Below are 17,796 nucleotides of genomic sequence, written 5' to 3'. Positions count from 1 at the left end.
AAGTTCCAAGTCAAATAATTTATTGTACAGTGTTAAGTTAAAAAAAAAACTATGTAAATTATATCTTCCCTGTTGAATTTTATTTTGAAATACATTTGAAATAAATTACCTCAGTATAGTAAATATATAAGCAAATACATCAGGCTGGAATATTCCTGTGTTTATCTAAAATAAAACTTAGACTAAAATAAAACATTGATTTTTTTGTTTGTGAAATAATATTTATGTCAAATTTAAAATGTTTAAATTTAAAGATCTCAACATTTAGCATTTTTTGTTACCTTTTGCATAGATATTCAATTACAAGTTTCACTTAAGTTTTAAAATACTTAGGGAATTCTAGGCCATTTTGGTGGCCGGGCGCGGAGGTGATTCCACACTGAAGGGAGCGCGGCGGCCAGGGTGGTAGTGGCAGTGTTCGTGTGCTCAGGTCTGAATCGCCGAGGGAGGAGGCGGTGGAGGAAGAGGTGGCGGCGGTGGCGGTGGTCGTAGCGGTGGCGGAGGAGGCGGGTACGAATCAGCTGCGGGCGGAGACATGGCCAACATCGCGGTGCAGCGAATCAAGCGGGAGTTCAAGGAGCTGCTGAAGAGCGAGGAGACGAGCAAAAATCAAATTAAAGTAGATCTTGTAGATGAGAATTTTACAGAATTAAGAGGAGAAATAGCAGGACCTCCAGACACACCATATGAAGGAGGAAGATACCAACTAGAGATAAAAATACCAGAAACATACCCATTTAATCCCCCTAAGGTCCGGTTTATCACTAAAATATGGCATCCTAATATTAGTTCCGTCACAGGGGCTATTTGTTTGGATATCCTGAAAGATCAATGGGCAGCTGCAATGACTCTCCGCACGGTATTATTGTCATTGCAAGCACTATTGGCAGCTGCAGAGCCAGATGATCCACAGGATGCTGTAGTAGCAAATCAGTACAAACAAAATCCCGAAATGTTCAAACAGACAGCTCGACTTTGGGCACATGTGTATGCTGTAGCACCAGTTTCTAGTCCAGAATACACCAAAAAAATAGAAAACCTATGTGCTATGGGCTTTGATAGGAATGCAGTAATAGTGGCCTTGTCTTCAAAATCATGGGATGTAGAGACTGCAACAGAATTGCTTCTGAGTAACTGAGGCATAGAGAGCTGCTGATACAGTCAAGCTTGCCTCTTCTTGAGGAGCACCAACATCTGTTATTTTTAGGATTCTGCATAGATTTCTTTTAAACTGGCATTCTTGCCTAATGATGTTATCTAGGCACCATTGGAGACTGAAAAAAAAAAAAATCCCTGCTCTGTAAATAAAGCTAATTAAACGTCTGTGTAAATTTAAAAAGGGGAAATACTTTAATTTTTTTTCTTAATAGTGTAAAAATTCCTTGAGCTAAGCTAAAACCATGGAAGAAACAGGCTACTTTAGTGTTTAGCAGTGTACCAAGACTAGCAAGAGTTTGCTTCAGGATTTTGTTGAATAATTAAGATAATATTTTGAGTGTGTCAGGGCCATTCAAATTGTTGGTGTTGCATCACAGCTACCTTAACTGTTTTTAACATGGATCCTCTGTGCCTGTGAATTTACTTGCATGCTTGTACTTGACTTCTTAGGATGGGTAGCTGAAAAGACCACCATTTTAAGCATTTGAGAATTCTTAAATATGAAATTTATTCAGAATTGAAGATGGTGACCTATTCAGAGCCTTTTTGTCCTTGTCAACAGACTGGGACATAGTGTCTGATTCCCCCGACCCCACCCCCACCCCCGCCTTGCCACACACAGCTAATATTCTAATGGTAAATTTCTCTGTATTAGGTGGGGAAATGTGCTGAAGGACAGTATGTATCCCTTGCTTCATTTTTAGGTCGTAGGTTTGGAATGTCTTGTCCCAGTTCTTCAAACACTCTTAAATTTTTCCTAAGTAATGTAAAAATGGAACTGCCGATTTTATTTCTCTTGCAAAAATAGTAAATACTTGATGTTACATTATTCCCAGGTTTAATGAAAGAACCCAACTTAGTTTTTCAGTGAATTTGACACCTATTTTTTAGTGATGAAATTTTTCTTTGAGAACTGGCAAGGATGCAGTCAGCTGTTTGCAGTTTTTAGCCTGATTTTGGGGTCTATAGAGATTGCTTTATTGGATACTTCAAGTCATTCTTGCTTGCACTTCCCCTATTGACACATGAAAGCTGTGTTGGTATTTTATTGTACATACTTCAGATGCACATAGGAATAGAAGTGTGTTATAAATCTAGCTTTCTTTATGATGTTTCTGATAATACGAGAATTGAAAACTTTACCTTCTCTTGTACATAGTCAGACTATTTGTATTAAATTTACATTTCATTCTAAGTTCAAAAGTTTGAAAATTATTAGTTTTGCAAGATCAAACACTAATGTAACCATTTTATGAAGGTTGAAGTGGATTTATGCAGGCAGTTCTATATATAGAAATACAATTCTTTTTAAATTTTTAGGACCAATACAAAATAACAAAAATGTAATGGAATCAGACTGAATTAAAGTAAGGCTGTATATTGAAAGTCATATTATAAAAGGTTTGCTTTCTTTAAGTGTTATTTATCTTAAATTATAATCGTTAAATGTTTGGAAGATAATTTTTGAATCATAACGTCAGCATAACTTCATTTGACTTCTCAATAATCTTGATACTAGAAGCAATAAAAGAACCATTATTAAATAAAAAAAAAAATAAAATAAAATAAAATAAAATACTTAGGGAATTCTAAAACCCATATATTAGAACTGAATTTCCTTAATGGTGTCTCTTTGCCTTTTCTTGACCTTAGCAAGCAAATAGAATATGTTTGGTCAAAGTTGTAGTATATTAGAGGATATTACCTGGCTAATTTTGCTTTAGCATTTGTGTCTGTTGATTTTAGGATACTTGTTAGTTTGGTTAGTCTTTTTAGTTATATTTGTAAAATGGAAGCAATTAATTTCTTAAAATGTTGTTTTTTCATAGCTATTGATGACCTTATGACTCCAGAGGAAAAAGATAAACTCTTCACTGCCATTGGTTATAGTGAGAGTACCCACAACCTAACTTTACCTAAGCAGGTAATTATTTAAGTGGCTTAAAGGAATTTTGTCTCATTGTACTATATTAGATTGGATTGGATTAGAGTTACTGATTTTTTTAAGTAATAAAAATGTTATTAATTCCACTCTGCTACTTAATGGTTGAATGTTTCAGTCAGGTTTTACCAATTAAAATTCTCTCTCCAACTTTATTTTATTTGATTTTTTGAGATGGAGTCTCGCTCTGTCACCCAGGCTGGAGTGCAGGGGCGTGATCTTGGCTCACTGCAACCTCTGCCTCCTGGGTTCAAGTGATTCTCCTGCCTCAGCCTCCTGAGTAGCTGGGATTACAGGCACCTGCCACCCTGCCTGGCTAATTTTTGTGTTTTTAGTGGAGACGAGGTTTTGCCATGTTGACCAGGCTGGTCTCAAATTCCTGGCCTCAGGTGACCTGACTTCCTTGGCCTCCCAAAGTGCTGGGATTACGGGGGTGAGCCACTGTGCCCAGCCTCCAACTTTAGATTTAAGTAGTTTTAGTGAACATAAGAATAACCTGACAAAAGTACTTATTATAGTGCTAAATTGAATCTTAAAAAAATTTTATCTTAAAAAATTTTTTTCAACTTGTGAAGCATAACATATATAAAAGAGTAAGCAAAACCAAAATGTACTGCCTATTTGATTGACTAAAAAGGGAACAGGTGTGCAATTATTATCAAGGTCAAGATTTAGAATATTGCTGTCACCTTAGAAGTCCCTACATCCCCCATCATTGCTTCTCCAAAGGTAACCGTTACCTTGATTTTTATGGTAATCATATCTTTTATTTCTTTTTGTTTTTTACTACCAACACTGTTATTTTGTTTTGCATATTTTTAATCTTTCTATAAATGGCCTTATAAAATATATATTTTCTGTTTCTAGTTTTGTTCTTGTGAGATTCATCCCTGTTGTTGCAGTAGATGTATTTTACTAACTTTCATTGCTGTATGGGATTCAGTTATTTGAAAATACCACATCTTATTTATTTGTACTGTTGATGAACATTTGGGTTGTTTCTTGTTTATCATGAATAATGCTGCTCTGAACTTCTGTCTTTTAGTGTGGATGTGTAAGATAACGTTTACTGAGGAGTGGAATTGCTGAGTCATAGGATATGACCATATTAAATAGTTTTCCAATGTGGAAAACACTTCCGCTAGCCGTATGCAAGGATAATTATTGCTTCACATCTTCACCAGCACTTGGCATTATCAATCTTTTAAATTTTAGCCATTCTAAATGGGGATGAATAGTAGTATTATTAGGTTGGTGCAAAAGTAATTGTAATATTACGGTTTTAATTTGCATTTCCTGGATGACTAAAGAGGTTTTGCACTTTTTATGTATGTATTGGTCTTTGGTCTTTAGATATGCTATTTTATGAAAGTGGGTTTTGAGTCTCTTCTTCATTATTAGGTTGTCTTTTTTTCTTATTGGTTTGTAGGAATTCTTTATATATTCTGGATATGAGGCCTTTGCTAGTTAGATGTTAATATCTTCCCCAACAACGTGGGTTGGCTTTTCATTTTTAGTTGTGTTGCAAGTCTGTCTGCACACAATGTGAAGTACATTTTCATTTTCTGTTTTTTTTTTTCTTTTGAGACAGGGTCTTACTGTCCCAGGCAGGAGTGCAGTGGCATGATCTTGGCTTACTGCAACCTCTGCCTCCTGGGTTCAAGTGAGTCTCCTGCCTCAGCCATCTGAGTAGCTGGAATTACAGGCATGTGCCACCATGCACAGCTAATTTTTTGTATTTTTTTTTTTTTTTTGTAGAGACAGGGTTTTGCCACATTGCCCAGGCTGGTCTCAAACTCCTGAGCTCAAGCGACCTGCTTGCCTTGGCCTCCCGAAGTGCTGGGATTACAGGCGTGAGCCACCACTCCCCCCATCCCCACTTTCATTCATTAATAATATCTTTTGATGGCTAGACTTCTTATTTATAATATTTATTTTCTTTAGTAATCTTTTCCTTTTTGGCTAATGCTTTTTTGGTGTCCTGTTTAAAAGTCTTTCCTCATTGCAAGGTCATGAAACTATGCTTCTAGAAGTTTTATATTGTCTTACTTTATGTATTTAGATTTATGGTCTATCTAAAATTGATTTTTGTGTATGGTGTGAAGTTGGGGTTAAGATTCAATTTTTGTCCATATAGCTGTCTCCTTACACAGCACCGGTTGCCTTTGCCACTGCTCTCCATTTACCTCTTTATCATCAGTTAAGTGTCCATATTTGTGGAATTCCTGCTTTATTCCATTGGCCATTTGTCTGTCTTCGTAGTATTCTGTGTTAGTTACTGTAACTTTGTAATCAGTCCTTTGACCTTGTTGTAGAAATCTTTAAACTCTCGTGTTCTTTATGATTACCTTTTCTATTCTTGGTCCTTAAAATTTCCATATAAATTTTAGAATCAGCTGTTCAGTTTCTATAAAAACTTGAGATTTTCATTGGGATTTCATTGACTCTATAAATTAATTTGGGGATAATTTATGTCTTTATAGTATTGAGTCTTTTAACCTATAAATATAGCACATGGCTCCATTTATTTACCTCTTTTTCATTCCTCTAATAATGTTTTATAATTTTATCTGTAGAAGTTGAACATCTTTTGTTGGATTGGTATAAGTGTCTTTAAAATTTGGTTGAGGAAGAATTTACATACAATAAAGTTCACAGATCTTAAATTTTATTTGATGAATTTGGACAATTGAATACATCTATGTGGTGATCAACAAAAACAAGATAGAGAACATTTCCATCCTTCCAAAAAGTTCCCTTGTAACCCTTTCCAGTCATTTTTCTTCTTTTGCCTTGCAAAACAAACACTTTATAACTTATGTCACCGTGATTACTTTTTCCAGTTCATGCATTGTTTTGTTTCTATCTTCTTTTGCTCAAAATAATGTTTTTGATATTCATCCATGTTGAGTATGTGTCTGTAGATTGTTCCTTTTCATTGCTGAATAGTATTTCATTGTATGAATATACCATAATTTTTTATCTATTTCCTGTTGATATGTATTTTTTTGTTTCTGGTTTTGGCTATTACAGATAATGCTGCTATGAACATACTTGTACAAGTCTTTGGTGGAGATATGTTTTTACTTCTCTTGAGTTAAATACCTGGGAGTAGAGTTGCTGGGTCATAGGGTAAATATGTATAACTTTTCTAAAAACTGGCAAACACTTCTCCAAAAGTTGTAATATTTTATATTCCTACTACTGGTTCCAGTTGCTACATATTCTTGACCACATTTGATATTGCCAGGCTTTTTAATTTTAGCCATTTTAGTGGATTTGATATGTTCCTCGACTGTGGTTTTAATTTGCATTTTCCTAATGACTAATGATGTTGATATGGTTAGGTTTTTGTGTCCTCTCCCAGATCTCATCTTGAATTGTAATCCCCATAATCCGCCCCTCACCACCATCAAGGGAGAGACCAAGTGGTAATAATTGAATCATGGGGTTGGTTTCTCCGATACTGTTGTCGTGATAGTGAGTTAATTCTCATGATCTGATGGTTTTATACACGGGAGTTCCCCTGCACAAGCTCTCTTGCCTGCTATGTAAGAAGTGTCTTTGCTCTTCCCTTGCCTTCTGCCATGATTGTGAGGCCTCCCCAGCAGTGTGGAACTGTGAGTCCATTAAACCTTTCTTTGATAAATTACCCAGTCTCAGGTATGTCTTTATTAGCAGCATGAGAATGGACTAATACACTTGATTATTATAGTTTTATAAGTCTTAAAGTAAGACCTCTGCCTTGGTTTTTTTTTTTTTTTAAGAGTGTTTTGGCTATTTTAGGCCTTTTCCACTTATATATACCTTTTAGAATAATCTTATCAGTGTTTTCAAAAGTACATGCTGCTTTTGTTAGAGATTACATTGAATCTGTAAATTATTATGGGGAGAATTGTAATTTTAGCAATATCGAATATTCCAGTCACATAATTCCTTTCTTTGTCTTTGACCATCTGTCAGTAATTTTCGTTCTACCTGAACAATACCAATTATATTATTTTGTTGAATGCAGTTCTGCTGGTGAGGAGTTTTTAAATTTTTTTTTGTCTTTCTGAAAATATCTCTATTTTTCCTTATTTTTTGAAGGATACTTTTGTGTATAGAATTCTAGGTTGTTAATGATTTTCTGAGTTTTGAAGGTATAATTTCATTGTTGTTTGGCCTGCATTTTCTTTTGTGTATTCAGCTGTTAGTCTTACGGTATCACTTTGAAGGTAATTTCCACCCATCTCTCTCATTTTTCTATTTTTAAGAAAATCTCTTTACCTTAGATGTTCAGTAGTTTTACTGTGATGTGACTAGATATGTATTCATTTTTGTTTATACTGTTTGGACTTCTTACTGTTTGGACATCTTGAGGTTTCATCAATTTGGGAAAAAAATCCTCACTTCCTAGTTTTATTTCCCATCATTCTTTTATCCTTCATCCTTTGGTACTTCTAATGTACATAGTGGGATCTTTTCGTAATATCTCATCTGTGTCTTATTTTCTCTGAGGTATTTCCAAGTTCTTTATCTGTTTATTCTTCGGTTAGTTTCCTCTAATTCTCTCTTCAGCTCTTTGTATATTACTGTTAAACTCATTTATTGAATTTTTAATTGGCTTTTGTATATTTCAGTTCTTGAATTTCTATGTGGTTCTTTTTTTATAGCTTCCAAATTCTTTGCTAACATGCTCTGTTTTATCTTTTATGTCTTTGACCCTAGTAAATCTAGTAGTCTGAGTAAGTCTAAAATTAGACACTCGATGTCTAGAGCTCCTGTGAATCTATTTTCTGTTGTTTCTGCTGGTTTTTGTTCCAATTTGTCATGAATCTAGTGAGCCTTTGTGTGTGTGTGTGTACCTGTGTATGAGTGTGTGTGTGAGTGTGTGTGTATGTGTATACGTGCACCAATCAGTGTTACTGTAGGTGTTGAGATGATTTGATGCTGTGCTGCAGATCATGGGAGTCTGCCTGCTTCCAGTTCACGTTTACTCTTATGATATAGCCCTTTAGGGTCCCAGGCAAAAGAATGTGTTTTAGCAGTGCTTTTACCCTTTGGTGGGAACTGATTTCCAATTTTGACCCTGCTAGCCTAGCTTCACAGCCTCTAGGCTGTCCCCTTTGAAATTTCCAAATACCTCTAGGAGAAACAGGTCCCCAAATTCCAGGATCATCTCCCTGGTTCTCTGTTTTACCTCCAATCTTGACTCAGTAATTTTGGGGTCAGGATTTATTTTTCTCAGTGTCTTACTAACTCTGCACAGAAATCAAGCAGATGTTCTATATAGGTTTCTTTCCTTCAGCCACAGGTTTATTCTGAAATACTTAGTTTGTTTCAGAAAAAGCTGCTGAATTGAATCTTTATGCCACAAAATGCTTTGTAATTGCTTCATTGTTATAACCTTTAAAACTAAGAGAGGGCTGGGTACGGTGACTCACGCCTTTAATCCTAGCACTCTGGGAGGCTGAGATGGGCAGATCACCTGAGGTCAGGAGTTCGAGACCAGCCTGGCCAACATGGTGAAACCCCATCTCTACTAAAAACACAAAACTTAGCTTGGCATGGTGGCGGTCACCTGTGATCCCAGCTACTCGGGAGGCTGAGGCAGGAGAATCGCTTGAACCCAGGAGGTGGAGGTTGCAGTGAGCTGTGATTGTGCCACTGCACTCCAGCCTGGCAATAGAGCAAGACTCTGTCTCAAAAATAAAATAAAATAAAACTTAAGAGAAATGAATTTCTAGATCTTTTGTAAGCATCCTATTTGAGTGGACAATTTTATATTGAATTTTGTAATTTATAGTGAATAAATTTGTAAATGAAGAATTTTTCCTTTATGGTGAGCATATGGATGCCAGAACCTGCCATGCTGTATTTGTTACGTTGCTTTATAATTCAGCAAATATAAATAAGAAATTATTAAAGAAAGTAATAATTATTTAAACTTTAACAATTTTAATTTCATTCTTTCTGTATAGTATGTTGCCCATATAATGACCCTGAAGTTAGTAAGCACCTCTGTTATGATAAGAGAAAACAAGAATATTCCAGAAATACTAAAAATTCAGATAATTGGCCTGGGCACTCAAGTATCTCAGCGACCAGGAGCACAAGCACTTAAGTAAGTTTTTAAAAACTTATTTCAATTTTTACTTTTAGTTATAGTTTTAGGCAAAAAATGTGTGTTATTCAGGTTTAAAAATGATTAGTGCCAGCTCTTTAATTTCTTTTCCTTGTATATGTCAAGATAGCCTTTTTATATTTGCTCTTGTTTTGTTGTGGAGCTGTGTGGGTACTTCATCATTTGTTCTGCCCTCCCTCCTTTCCTTTGTGAATATTTATTGGATAGTATTTAATTTATAGGCTCAATACTGTAAAAGCTGTGGACAAGTACAGTAAGTTTTTGTTTTCAAGAAATGTGTGCTATAGCTGATAAAAGATATACAAAAAAGTAATAATTCAAGAACTATATAACATTAGACAGCTCTAAGGTAAGAAGGTATTGTAAAATTAAATGCCTCATAGTTAATGCTACAAGAGCTTAGTTGTGGAAGAGAATAACTGAGCTAGGAGAAGGCCTAGGATAGCTGAATGGAAATGACTAGGAGAAGCTGGAATGGAGTAAGAGGGTGTTAAGAGTGGCATAGAAATAGGGAGAGGAGTTCATCCATGTCGTGTGATCTTTTATTCATACAACAGTGATCAGAACTTTTACAGTATTCTAAAGTTGGCTAAAGTGAGTTTTTCACGTAGATGAAAGGAGTTAATTAAAACAACAAGAGCAGCAAACCAGATTGTGTGTGAGCAATTGAATGCCTGGCTAAGGAGGTTGAGCTTCAGCTCTGGATAATGTGCATGGATGGTCCTGGTTCTCAAAGATATTTTTAAAGGGAAATTTGAATTTTAGTCCATTAGATTACAAAAGACCTTGTCTGCATCTTTCCTTGTTCTTCATTGGATTATAGGGTAGAAGCGAAATTAGAACACTGGTATATAACAGGTTTGAGACAGCAGGATATTGTGCCATCACTTGTGGCTTCAATTGGTGACACGACATCATCCTTGCTTAAAATTAAATTTGAAACCAATCCGGAGGATAGTCCTGCTGACCAGACTCTACTTCTTCAGTCCCAGCCTGTGGAGGTCATCTATGATGCTGTAAGTGCAAGGAGAAAGTAACTCCTTATGTAAATCATCTTATACTTCTGACATACTGTTTTCTTATTTCTCCTCTTTCATATTTAACATTTATTTACTTAATAAGTAAGTTTCCTAATAGGTTTTTCTTGTTTCAAAAGCAGTATATGTTCAGTGGCTAATTTTGATTTTTTTCATATGCAATACATTTTTCCCTACTCCAAGGTTTATTTATCTACGCCTTTGTTAAATTTAAAAAAATCTAATATACTTTTAAAAATTCTTGTTTATTTGCCAACTACTTCCAAGTTGTTACACATTTACTTCCTACTCCAGTTCTTTTTTGTGTATTTTCTCTTTTCTTTCAATGTTTGGAACAAATTCAAAGAGCTTTAGGAGTGATTAAAAGAATTTTAAATATTGTTCACAAGGGAAAAAAGCATTGATGTTTAGATGTAATTGGAAGTTCTGGCTCAGGTTCTGTATCTATGACTTTACCTTTTATTCATGCTATCTTATCCATCATCTCAAGTTAGTCATCAGTATGGATATGGTTCACTACTCATTGCATCACTTGTAGGTTCGCCCCACCTTGTTGAGATCCCTGATGTAATTTTACTTTACGATTGAAAGCTAAATAAAGTGTGTGTGTGTGGGTGGGGGGACAGCATATAAAGACTGCAGAACTCCTTATATTTTATAATTAAAAAATTTTAATTGTGGTAAAATACACATAACTCAATTTAACATCTTAACTGTTTTTAAGTTTATAGTTCAGTAGCTTTAAGTACATTCACATGGTTGAACAGCCAGTCTCCAGAACTGTTTTCATCTTGGAAAGATCTCTGATTTTTTAAAAGTTTAAATTTGGCATGTAGGTAAGAGCTGAATGGCTTTCTTCCTCTTAATTTTCTAAACTTCAAAGTGCAAGGGAATCTAATTACAGGGTAGAGAAGTAGTGTTTCATCTTCTGACTAATTGGAGGCTAAAACTAGAAGTAATGTCTGCTGCTACATCCATATGACGCTGTAGAACATACTTTACACCTTAATGATATGTGCACATTTGTTGCCTCTCCAGTAAGCTTGCTTAGGCTCTTCCTTTCTCCAGGTTCTCTTTTACTCCAAAGGGAGATGTAGTAGGACAGAATATCTTAGGAGTTCCACAGTTCAAAGCTACAGCTGTTTAGAATTGAGGTGAAACTTTGAAGTTTACAATATGGAAAGAACCATGTGTAACTTGGTTATGTTAAAAAAATTTTCTTATAGAAAACTGTCAATGCAGTGGTTGAATTCTTTCAATCAAATAAGGGATTGGATCTTGAGCAAATAACATCAGCAACATTGATGAAGCTGGAAGAAATTAAGGAGAGAACAGCTACAGGTGAAGAATTTGAGTGTCTACATAAGCATCAGCTAAGCTGAAAAATTTTGCCTACTCTAATGTAAACATTGTATTCAAAATATTATGTTGCTTTTTTTCTTTATTTTAAACTCAGGCTGTATTACAGTATAGAGTGGACATGGCTTTCTCAAAATCAAATATACCTGATAGACTGGGTGAGAAAGAGCATAATATGGGGCACAGATGATTCTTCCTGCCATTACAGTTAAGAACTCCTGCTTCAGAATGAGCTTGAGATGGAAAACAACCCTCCATCTCAGTTCTTAAGAAACTGTTAATCACACTGTGTGTGAATATAGTTTGAAAGATACTTACTTTTGTATAACATGACCTCTAAACTCAAGCCAACTATAATAATAATAAAGGAAATAATAAATTCTTCTATCCCTACATAAAATACTAGCTATGTTGGGTTTACTATACTGTGCTATAATAAGATTGTTTACCGTTGACTCTATGCAGTTTTCACCTTACATGCTGAATTGAGAATCTAATTTGTGAGAAAAAGTAATACTCCTTTGTAATACTTTTCTTTTTTTTTTATTTTTTATTTTATTTTATTTTTTGAGATGGAGTCTTGCTCTTTTGCCCAGGCTGGAGTGCAGTGGCACAATCTCAGCTCGCTGCAAGCTCCACCTCCTGGGTTCATGCCATTCTCCTGCCTCAGCCTCCCAAGTAGCTGGGGCTGCAGGCGCCTGCCACCACGCCCGGCTAATTTTTTTTTTGTATTTTTAGTACAGACAGGGTTTCACCGTGTTAGCCAGGATGGTCTTGATCTCCTGACCTCGTGATCTGCCTGTCTTGGCCTCCCAAAGTGCTGGGATGACAGGCGTGAGCCACCGCGCCCGACCTGTAATACTTTTCAAGTAAAACTCTTATTCTAGTTGTTAATAATATGATTACATATTTCAACTTGACCATCTAATCTGTCATTATTTCTTACGTCTTTAGGACTTACACATATTATTGAAACTCGAAAAGTCCTTGATTTAAGGATAAATCTGAAGCCTTCTTATCTAGTAGTTCCACAGACAGGTTTCCACCATGAAAAGTCAGATCTTCTGATTTTAGATTTTGGTACATTTCAGGTAGGTATATATGCATTTTTTTGTCTGCCCATCTTTGACCTGCTTGCTAGCTAACTCTCCAACAGTTTGCTGTTTTTTTCTTCAGAGTTCACTAAACTAAATGTAGACTTATTTTTTAGCCTGTGTTTCAAGCCTAGCTTGGAGTATTTTATATATGTTTTATGACTATTAAAACAAAAAACCTCCAAATTTTCTGTAGTGGTAGGGTGATTTGACAGTAAGGACTGGATTACATCTGCCTTTTCCTAATTAGAAAGAAGCATTCGTAGTTTTCATAGTTTCCAGGGCTTATACGGTGTTATTTGTTGCTTATATATTTGACAATAGGAAATTGTACATATATGAATATATATTTGTTAAACCACTGTCAGTAACTAAGTAGAGCAAGACAACTTTTGGATTTTGGATTTTGAATCTCATAGAAAGCCAAGCCTCCAGTAAAAGGTGACAATTTCAAATATATGAGGGGACTTTGAAGTTTGTGGTAAAATGGAATTAAAAGATAAAAATAAAAAAACATAAACTTTATTTCTCAATTTAAGATCCATCAAGTCCAAGACACTTTTGTAAGTGATGGTACCAGCCATTTAGTCCATCTCTCAAGGATTGAGGGTCCTGGGAATTTAATCATGTCATTGCAGTCTTTTCTACATTACTAACTGAAGAAAAATAGGTGCTGTTTATAGATTTTTTTTTTTTTTAAGATTAGGAAACCAAAAAAAGTTAGAAGAAGCCAAATTAGGACTTAAGTTGGGCGCCTAATGATTTCTCATAGGAAATCTTACAAAACTGCCCTTATTTGATAAGAGGAAGGAGCAGAAGAAGCATTGTCGTGGTGAAGAAGGACTCTCTGGTGAAGTTTTCCTGGGTGTCTTTCTGCTAAAACTTTGGCTGACTTTGTCAAAACACTCTCACAATAAGCGGATGCTATCGTTCTTTGGGCCTCCAGAAAGTCAACAGGCAGAATGCCTGGAGCATCCCCAAAAACTGTTGCCATGACCTTTGCTCTTGACTAGTCTGCTTTTGCTTTGACTGGATCATTTTGACATCATGGTAACCATTGTTTTAATTGTGATTTGTCCTTAAGATCGTACTGGGAAAGCCATGTTTCATCTCTCTCTCTTTTTTTTTTTTTTTTTTTTTTTGAGATGGGGTCTTGCTCTGTCACCCAGGCTGGAGTGCAGTGGCACAATCTCTGCTCACTGCAACCTTTGCCTCCTGGGTTCAAGTGATTTTCCTGCCTCAGCCTCACAAGTATCTGGGATTACAGGCACGCACCCCCACACCTGGATAATTTTTGTATTTTTAGTAGAGATGGGGTTTCACCATGTTGGCCTGGCTGGTCTCGAACTCCTGACCTCAAGTGATCCGCTCACCTTGGCCTCCCAAAGTGCTGGGATTACAGACGTGAGCCATCTCACCCAGCCCATATTTCATCTCTTATTATAATTCTTTGAAGAAATGCTTCTGATCTTGATCGCACACTTGTTTTTAAAATTTCCATTGAAAGCTCTACCCTTGTCTGTAGCGGATTTGAGCGCACTTGTTTTGGCTTTTTTTGATTAAAAAGTTTGCTCAGCTTTAATTTTTCAGTCAGAATTGTGTAAGCTGAATCAGTTGAAATGTCTCTGGTGTTGACTGTTGTTTCTGCTGTTAATCATCGGTCCTCTTCAATTAGGGAATGAACAAGATTAAGTTTTTCTTCGCAAATTGATGTGGTCTGCCACTGTGGGCTTCATCTTCAAAATTGTCTTGACCCTTCTTAAAATTAGTTATCTATTTGTAAACTGCTAATTTCTTTGGGGCACTGTTCCCATACATTTTTCATAAAGCATTACTGATTTCACCATTCTTTCGCCCAAGCTTCAGCATAAATTTGGTATTTGTTTTTGCCTCAATTTTAGCAGAATTCATGTTGCTATTACGGGAGGGCCATTTTCAAACTGAAGCCTTAATCTTCTTAGTGACTCAAACTAGATCCTGTTCAGTCATGTTATAAAAAGTTAGTACAAGTTTCTTTTGGTACAAAACAGTTTTGAAATTCATGCACAGCTTTTTCATAATGGGCATTTTCCATCAACTTTTTGAAGATCCCTTGTATACTCCTGAATTGATCCTTGCTTCCACCAAGAAGGGGGAAAAGGCAGTACAAATTGGAGCTGAATTATAGTGGCCTAATTTTATTCCTGTGGTATAGTGCGGAGAAGGAACAAAACGCTGCTATCTAATGGTGAAGGGTGTAGGGTGGGGGTCAGGGGAGCTGGACTCTATAAGTGGCAGTAATTCCTGAGAGCCAGGAAGAGGAGGAGTTGTACATCTAGACAAGTTATTCGAGGCAGACAGCTCAAACATGAAAATGTGCTGAACACCTATTTCTCAACTTTAATAGAGATGTATGCTGAAATATTATATTGTTTACAAATAATTATCTGAAAATTAAAATGTTTATTCATTAAGAGCAGTATTTTCAATTTGTTAGGTTTTAACTAACTAAATGCAAGACTGAAACCTAACTAAAGTATGTTGATGTATGTGCTTTTCTGTTTTGGAAAAAAAAAATTGAAATTTGTCCTTCATTTTAGCTCAACAGTAAAGATCAAGGTTTACAGAAGACTACTAATTCATCTCTGGAAGAAATAATGGATAAGGCATATGACAAGTTTGATGTTGAAATAAAAAATGTACAACTACTTTTTGCAAGAGCAGGTAAACCGTTATTCAGCTTTTAGGATCTTGGGATTATGTTGGGTAGTTTATGTAATATATGTGTATATATGTGTGCCTATATATCAACCCTGACAACCATTTTGCACACATATTCTTTTGGCCGCTTAAATAAACCATGTAGGACACTATCAGTGTAAATTACTGCAACATTTATAAACAGAAATGGAAATTTGGCTAGTTATCTTAAGATACCTAGCTCCATTTCAATCTAAGCCTATTCATAGCCTATGTTTTTGTAATGTGACTATAAAGCTGCTTAGAACACAAAATGGAAGTTGCAGTGGATTCATGTTTTTCTGTCTTACCACTTTTGGGATGACTCAATATTATTTTCCTTGCTGCCTTCATTATTAAATATTATACTATATTACCCTAGTCTTTATTTCAATAGTATTACTAGTATTATGCTGTCTACTTTTGTAGATATCTGAGAAATATATATCTACAGAATAGTAGATATAGTCTTAATATATTAAAGATAATTAAATATTTTCCAAAAGCTTTGGTGTTTTTCTATGCTTACGTAAATATTTTTGTTTTTTTAAAGACTTACTTAGTTTCTAGAAGCAATACATATTTATTAATTATCCTTGATCATAGTATCATGTTGTGGTAGGTCATTAGAGGAAAGGACAGTTATAGTCTCTATGTGCAGAGTTTATACTCTAGTAGGAGTGTTGACATTTATTAAAACGTAAATACATAATGCTCTACTTACTTTTCATATATTAAGAGCCTGTTAATTCCTTGGAGTATTTACACAGACCATTAAAACTGCCTTTTCTTTTGTGTTTACTTAAGAATAATTGGATTATAAGTGATAAAAGATTTTCAGTCATTGTCATCAATAAAGATCTGCATAGAACTCTATTAGTTGTTGGAAAATCTGTTTTTGGGACCTTATTTGAAGAAAAGTAATTATTATACATTTTTGGTCATGACATTTTGTTTGATAAAACTCTGCTTTGCTTTGGAATTGTATCCCAAGCTGGGTGTAAATATTGTACTTAGGAACCCCATAGTTCTTTTTCTTTTTTCTTGTTTTTCCTCCTCTTTTCACTGTAATTATCAACCTTGGTCACTAATTCTGGAATTGAGGTAATAGATCCTGGGCTTTGTTTTTCCTGTTTACTTTGAAATGCAAGATGTTATGTGAACATTCTCCAAATAGAATTATTTTATATCACAGTCTTTGATCCTGTCAGTCTGTATTTAAAAAGCATAGGTTATTTAACTGATACGCTGAAAGAAGTGAAAATTGGTAATCATTGACTCTGGATTAATTTATAGTGATTTTCCATAGAATGTCTGACAATTTAAAATAATATTCATTAAAAATAATATTTATCCATGTTCCATGGCTGTTTGTAAAAATAATAAATAATATGTGAAATTATTTTTTAAAGAGGAAAACTGGAAAAAGTGTCGATTTCAGCATCCATCAACTATGCATATATTGCAACCCATGGATATTCATGTTGAGTTGGCTAAGGCCATGGTAGAAAAAGACATTAGAATGGCCAGGTAATGTATAAACTTCTTTTATATTAGAAAATCAACAGGTGAAATATGTCTGCATCAGTCGCTAGAATTTAAGGAAGCAAAGATAGATTTCTATGGGAGACAGAAAAAATGATTATTCAAATTTGCAGCAGAAATACATTTTTAAGAAAATGTATATTTGAATTATACATCAACACTTATTTCAGAAATATTTGGACTTTTACATTCTGTAAAAGTTGATGGTTCATGTTTTTGAATGAATCGAATCCAATGCTTAATATCAACAAAATAAAATCTTCGAAAACATTAGAGGCTCTTTTGATAATGAAATCCCATATAATCCTGAGAAAAATCAAAGGACATAAAAATAGAAAATTAATTTTGAATTTAAGTAGACAGTTATGAAATGTTTATACTGTTTTTAAAAAACAGCTATATTGAAATATAATTGATGTTCAATAAGCTGCATCCATTTAAAGTTTACAGTTTGATAAATATTGCCTTAGCTATATAGCCGTGAAACCATCATCACGATTAAGACAACGAACACACCATCTCCAAAAGTGTCCTTGTTCCCCCTTTGTATTCCTTTCTTTCCTTCCCTACTTAAATTTCTCTTCCCCCAGTCCCTGGACAACATTGGTCTGCTTTCTGACACTATAGATTTGTTAGAATTTTCTAGAATTTTATATAAATAGAATGTTAGACTTTTAACTTTTTTGTTTAACATCTTTAATTTAACATAATTAATTTAAGATTCATTCAGGTTGTATGTATCAGTTTATTGATACCCTTTATTCAGCATAATTAATTTGAGATTCATTCATGTTGTATGTATCAGTCGTTCACTGA

General features: G+C 34.9%; 2 protein-coding genes across 10 annotated transcripts in view; both read left to right on the top strand.

The window, feature by feature from the left end:
• Positions 1 to 17,796, top strand: part of VPS13C (vacuolar protein sorting 13 homolog C) — a 205,126-nt gene that overhangs the window by 67,920 nt on the left and 119,410 nt on the right. For all 9 annotated transcript variants that reach the window (XM_034938865.3, XM_034938864.3, XM_055098860.2 and 6 more), the window contains 7 exons: positions 2,988 to 3,082; positions 9,064 to 9,206; positions 10,051 to 10,243; positions 11,491 to 11,605; positions 12,578 to 12,714; positions 15,297 to 15,420; positions 16,848 to 16,965. In XM_034938865.3, coding sequence (XP_034794756.2) covers positions 2,988 to 3,082; positions 9,064 to 9,206; positions 10,051 to 10,243; positions 11,491 to 11,605; positions 12,578 to 12,714; positions 15,297 to 15,420; positions 16,848 to 16,965 — 925 coding nt within the window. The remainder of the gene's footprint in view (positions 1 to 2,987; positions 3,083 to 9,063; positions 9,207 to 10,050; positions 10,244 to 11,490; positions 11,606 to 12,577; positions 12,715 to 15,296; positions 15,421 to 16,847; positions 16,966 to 17,796) is intronic.
• Positions 5 to 2,548, top strand: LOC134728418 (ubiquitin-conjugating enzyme E2 K-like). The gene has a single exon (XM_063597103.1). It carries the CDS (start codon positions 536 to 538, stop codon positions 1,136 to 1,138), a length of 603 nt encoding a protein of 200 aa, XP_063453173.1. The 5' UTR covers positions 5 to 535; the 3' UTR covers positions 1,139 to 2,548.

This window comes from Pan paniscus, chromosome 16 (genome assembly GCF_029289425.2).
Source record: "Pan paniscus chromosome 16, NHGRI_mPanPan1-v2.0_pri, whole genome shotgun sequence".
Classification (NCBI taxonomy): Eukaryota; Metazoa; Chordata; class Mammalia; order Primates; family Hominidae; genus Pan; species Pan paniscus.
The sequence above is the reverse complement of the archived record's forward strand: the minus strand, read 5'-3'. Positions and strand labels throughout refer to the sequence as shown.

Bases quoted from the DNA above. Each gene is read 5' to 3' on its own strand.
- LOC134728418 (XM_063597103.1), top strand. From the start codon at position 536: ATGGCCAACATCGCGGTGCAGCGAATCAAGCGGGAGTTCAAGGAGCTG.